General features: G+C 37.1%; 1 protein-coding gene across 1 annotated transcript in view; it reads right to left on the minus strand.

Annotated features, from left to right (window-relative positions):
• Nucleotides 1–6069, minus strand: part of LOC132178712 (ferric reduction oxidase 7, chloroplastic-like) — a 6900-nt gene extending 831 nt beyond the window's left edge. Inside the window, exons 1-8 of the mRNA XM_059591230.1 lie at nucleotides 5358–6069; nucleotides 5169–5274; nucleotides 4859–5050; nucleotides 4434–4668; nucleotides 2874–3201; nucleotides 2518–2791; nucleotides 1811–2066; nucleotides 1280–1712 (exon numbers count right to left, since the gene is read on the minus strand). Coding sequence (XP_059447213.1) covers nucleotides 1280–1712; nucleotides 1811–2066; nucleotides 2518–2791; nucleotides 2874–3201; nucleotides 4434–4668; nucleotides 4859–5050; nucleotides 5169–5274; nucleotides 5358–5604 — 2071 coding nt within the window. The 5' untranslated portion in view covers nucleotides 5605–6069. The remainder of the gene's footprint in view (nucleotides 1–1279; nucleotides 1713–1810; nucleotides 2067–2517; nucleotides 2792–2873; nucleotides 3202–4433; nucleotides 4669–4858; nucleotides 5051–5168; nucleotides 5275–5357) is intronic.

Genomic DNA, 6069 nt, shown 5'->3' on the forward strand with positions numbered 1-6069 from the left:
CTTTTTTTTTTTTAATTTTGATTTAAAAAAAAAAAAAAAATCAATTTCTGACGCCACGTGTCAGTTGGCACTGTAGCTGGAACAGTGCCGTTCCAGCTACACTGCCGAGCCTGGCTCTTCCCAAACATAGCTCACAGGATACTCATTCCAATAAGAAGTCCACTTTTATTTTAATTTTTTCCCTAGTTTTCTGGCAAGACTCCACTAGTTCTACTGTGCCTCTTTGAGTGAAACTTTTGTAACTTTAGATAGAACAGCATGTGGTGGCAAACTCCACTACTTAAGTTAATTCTAAAGCCATGGTTCATATGACATGTAAGAGTGTAAGTTACTTTTTCGATTGATTAGTGGCCGACGAATACGTTGAGACAAAAGGCAGCTCATATATCTTGGAAATCCAGTATTGTGTGAGGACCAAAATGATCAACTGAAGATGATTTTCAATAATGAGAGGGAACAAGAACTTTTTATTTTTTATTTTTTTATAAAAGGAAGGTTTTCACTGAGGCAGATTTTAGAGCCGTAACATATCAAATGTTTAATGATATAGAAGATTTTTATTAGCTTTATATAGAAGATTTTGCAACAGTTTACAATTTTTTATACATCAAAGCACCGAGGAAAATGTCAGTTTCATGATATTCACAATATAAGCATGAAAAACATATATGTATACTCCAAGCTAGTACGAAGCATTAGAGGGCATTGCCCTGTGTAGCAATGATATCTAAAATCTATATAAATAGTATCAAAGGAAAAGTTTAAACAACTAAACACCTTAGTTAATGAATTAAATTCCCCTATTCTTCTTCCTATCTAATTTTCTTCTCATTAACCCCTATTATTTTAGAGACAGATGTACCATTGCCGTTTAATGGTTGGATTCTCATTTACCCCGTGAGAGCATCACAAATTAATGCAGCTTCATTCATCCAAAACCACTCTTACTTGTTTTGTACTAAACCCTAAACCTTTTATATGCATTTACCTTTGAGCTAAAATTTGGAGAGAAACTGCTCTTCCAAACATGAGAATCTAGATTTTTTTTTTTTTTTTTTAATTTTTCAAGCCCATTGGCAGTTAGACAAAAAAAAAAAAAGTAAAAAAAAAAAAATATGTAATGTTATTTATTTTTATTTGGTAGGCTGGCGCCCTCATTCTAACATGGATTCTTGAAGAAGCATATTAAAATATATATATATATAATTTATATATCAAGTGAAACCTATTTCTTATTCAAGTATTGGGTACATTTTGTCATAGATAAATGGAGACGTACCTCTGAAGTCTGGTCTGCAACCATACCGAACAGAATATGAATTAGCAAGCGTTTCCTGGCATAAGTTCTTGTCTGTCGCTGCATTATGCTGCATCATGTCAATCTTTTCCCCATCTTCCTGAACTTCTTCCCTGGCTATGGTCCTTTTTTCCCAAAGACACCATAAACCAACCACAAGGCCCCCAAAGATGAAAGTACTTATAACCATGCATGCTACAAACAGAAGGCCTTTGTACCACCAATATGATATACTGAAAGGATTTATGTAACAGATGTCTAACAAACCCAAAGAGATAACAAAGCCAATTGTAGATAGGATAACATAACTTCCAACCCATATCTTATTTCCAGTACCAACCAAAACTGACATGCTCCCTCCCTTGGCGATTGAGAGAAGTGAAGGGCTTGCAGGCTCGTGAAGATTACCCTCCTCCTGTGGTTAGCAACAGTCAAATGCAATGAAGAGGTAATATTAAATGTGAGAACAATAAAGTATAGATCATCTAAGAAACAGAAGACAACTAAACGTACCAATGAAGGCTCTGATTCTTGCGTCACATAAGTTTGAATTTCAATATTCAATTCATCAGTGGAAAATGGACAGATTGACTCCATGCCAATTGCAGAAAAAATAGAAAGCTCATTTGATCCTTTTACGGCCCAAACAAGTAAAACATGTCTTGGTAGACAAGGTTTTTTCTCCTTAGAAAGATGGATAATATCACTCAATATAGCTAAGAATGGGGAGATCCCACTGCCTCCTGCAACCAATATAAGCTTTTCATACCTAAGAGGATAAAAATGTCAAGTTAGTCTGTTGAAAAACAGATGGTACATATGAAAGAACAAACATTTGATAACTTAGCAAAATCCCCAGTCCATAGGCGGGGTGTACTCTGGGAGACGCAGAATGTGCCAACCAAAACCACACAAACAGAACATGACCATCAATCACAACTTCCCAAGAGAGAACTTTATTTAATGTAAAATTCCAACTTGCGGTGCATTTATAATTTAGGAAAGTCTACTGCTGTTACAGAAAACTAAGCCTTAAATGTTATGTCACTATTCTATGCATTTTCCCATGGTTGTGGGATGAAAATTTTACCCAAAAGAAAGAAAATAAAACACTTTTTCCTTTCTTTTTTTTCCATGTGAAAAGATTATCTATTTAAACAGAGACTTAACTATCCATCATTGTCGCACATACATATGTGTATAAAGAAAAGAGTACATACATCAAGTGGTATGGTGATTCATGCCCATAAGGCCCCTCTACAGAAGCCATAATCTGAGAACGAGGTTGGACAGGTAGCTCTAGTTGAGATTCGTCAGCGATATCTGAGACTTGTCCACTTAGCTTTGTTGTCCAGTCCCCGACAGTCTTTATAAGGACCGAAAGATGATTTTTGCCATCCAAAGGACTTGATGAAACACTGAAAGGATGCCATTGCAGCCAAGATAATTCCCGCACTCGGAGGAAGATGAAACTGAGGGCATTGTATGGCACGTCTACATGGTGAAAGAGGAAGCTCTATAGTTTTTGGCTGAAAAAGAAACACAAAAAAATGATAGATTTTGGAACCAATCTTACTTCCAGGTTTGGAAAGAACCAATTTCACGGTTCCACACGGAAAGCTGGTTGTTGAAATTACATTGACTGTCTTCCGTGACTGGCAGAACCTCAGAAAGCGATCAAGCATGAATAGAAATATTCCTCCAGCAGCTTTGCTAAAATTGGTATCACCAATATGCAAGGCCAAGAAGATGACAAAAAGTATGTAGAGCTGATGTGTGTAGAAGAAAAGCTCAAAATATCGCTTTCTCACAGGAGGTAGTGTAGTCACCCAGATCAACAGACCAAATACATAGCAGATAACCCCAGCAAAGTTCGCACCACCATCACTTTTCCACTCGATAATCTTCATGGAGAAAGAAAATAAAGTTAGGAGAAAATACTTTTGTTCTCTTCCATTGAATTCTTACAATGTAGGTAGATTGCATATTTAATAAAAGAAGAGGACAACAAGAAACAAAAGCATTTTGTTGAAGAAACTTCAATGTCAGTTCGTCTTTTCTTTTTGTGGTGTTCAATGATCAAATCACCATTGGAGAGAGAGGGATGATTGTGTTCAGTCTTCTCTCCCTACAGTATGATCTATGACAAGCTAAAACAATCCAATCAACCACATTGAATATTTGTCAATGAGTGTGAAAAGAAGCACTAAATTTATAAAGAAAAAAAAACTAAAATCGAACCTGTAGAACATGCATAAACATGCCAAAACAATCCAGCCGACCATTAATGGCATTTTATTTTATTTTTCTACGATCACTCTGGTTACTGTAAACATTTTCCCATGGCCAATGCCCCCCAAATCAAGGCACCGATGTAGTTGCTAGTTGATTTCATTTTTTCATCGAGGGGTTATTCATATTTCTACAAGCAGGACTTATTATTGCCACTAACCCTTACCCAGGCAGTTCTACCCTAGCAAAGCTAATGGCAGGTCAGAAAGATTTGGGACCAACACAGGAAGCTCATTAAATAATAAGAAACTAATCTGCACTTCTACAACAACAGATATGCAAATAATATTCTTACATTCTTTTGTAGATCATTTATACCCTTAGAAATTCATTAAAAAAATCATTATACCCCTAGAAGTAGAAAGAATTGCAAATCGCCATCCCACCCCTTTATAATGATCCAATTTTCTTGGAAAACAAAGAAGTAGCATACATATCTCAATGGATTGTTGAAACCTTTTTGCCATGTGTACATTTTCATAACGATGGTCTTTTTCCAAAACATAACATCAAAGTTTTGGTGACATCGGTGTCATGTAGTTGATACTAAAATATCCATAATAAGTACTTAAGGACTAAAAAGGTCTAAGAAAAGTAGGAAAAAGCATGTGAGTGAATTTTCATGGAGATAATGTGGTGGGAGGAATATCAGTCATAATTTTTGTTCTTCCTTATAACCAAGTATATTTTATTTAGCTTTCATCAAATGCGTCATAAAGTTGTCTAAACAATGTTTTGCAATTACAGGGTTTATAAATAGATTAATTTGAGAAATATACAAATAAAAACATTCATATGTACACATTTTGTATGTGTAAACGCAAGAAAGAATTTGAACGCTCACTTCAGATGGTATGATGCCCCTTATTGCCCATACAATCATATAGCAAAGTCCATGAAGAGTAAGGAGGAACATTGTGAGATTTCCCAACCATATATGATATCTGGTGGCATGCTCAAAAGGTATATCAATAAGGCGGAGAAGAATTGATCCCCTGGTGATGGGGAGAAAGAGAAAGGCCAAGCAAGATAAAGAAATCAAGCCAAAGGAATATGCTGACATTTGCAACATAAAGACCCTGAAAAGTGGAAAAAATCATATTAGAATGGAAATACAGCTGATGAATTATGGACCATCCGTATTCTCATTCATTCCAAAAGTTTCAAATATCGAGCACGGGAAACATCGTCCAAGGACCATTAAAGCATGTGATTATCTATTATAAACCTATACAAATAAACAAAACCAAAACCAACAAAATGGCATACCTCTTTTCTTTGAGGGTCAAATCACCATAGCTAGGTAAAATTTCAAAGTTCACTACAGTATAGGAATAAACAGCCCAGAGAACAAACACAACAAAGAGGATTATCCCAATCAACTCGGCAGCGGAAACAACCCCAAATGGTCCATCCACCAGAACGGGAAAAGTCCACAATCGGAATCTTGGAGGCCTCTTCCTGCGGATAAGTAACAAATATATCATGGGCAATACATTTACGTTGCAGTTATCATCGTAATCTGGTATATAAGTAACAAAACAGAATGAGAACACGTAAGTGCATAAAAATCACATACTCTTGCAGCAGTTCTTCATGTTGCTCTTCCCCAGAGATAAGAAGATATGGGACAGCAAGGAAAACAATAATTGCAATGGGGCCGCTGTATAACAGCAAGACGCTCCCTGAAAATTCAGAGTGTCAAACTTTTGAGACCATTAAGCATTAATGCGATGATGAGTTTGAATTTAAAATGCTAAAGAAGCACCTGTCTCCCCAAACAGCGTTCCACTGGTAGCATCAACCCAGTCATCATATAGGGCGCTCCCGAAGTCTGTAGGAACCAGAAAAAAGAGAGCAACCCAGGCAACGAATACAACCCACATAGTAAATTTGAGAGCCCATTTAGCCAATGAGACGAAGAAGCCCCGTATCTTGACATTCTTCTTGTTATCATGAGCTCCATTGGAAAGAAGAAGAGGTTGTTGAGCAGAGTATAACTCGTCCACGGCCATGGAGACCAGGAATCAGCAAGAACCCGAGGTTGTTCCGGGACTGGGAGTGAGAATAAAATCTTATTGTTGGACATACGGCCATTCCCCCTCATTTTCTTATCGATTCACTTCACCTGTATTTCAAACTCCTCACCTAATTCCTCCTCATCTCCAAGTATCATTCCTCCATATATAATATAATACAACACTGGACTATCTAGAGAGCTATCTGATTTTCTTTGCGCACTCTTGTAACTCCTCACCTAATTCCTCCTCATCTACACTGGGTTATCTAGAGAGCCATCGGATTTTCTTTGCGCACTGTTGTAGCCACAGATTACGAGGAATCAAAATGAGGCAGTGGGGGCGTACGGCGGAAGTTGAAAAGTAGCTGGTAAACAAAGGGTCAAAGGCTTCTTCTGCTTTGTTTTTATGACTCCCGGTGCTCCCAACGAATTTTCTTGGCATCCAAAAGCGGCAAAATTA

Source organism: Corylus avellana, chromosome ca4 (genome assembly GCF_901000735.1).
Source record: "Corylus avellana chromosome ca4, CavTom2PMs-1.0".
Classification (NCBI taxonomy): Eukaryota; Viridiplantae; Streptophyta; class Magnoliopsida; order Fagales; family Betulaceae; genus Corylus; species Corylus avellana.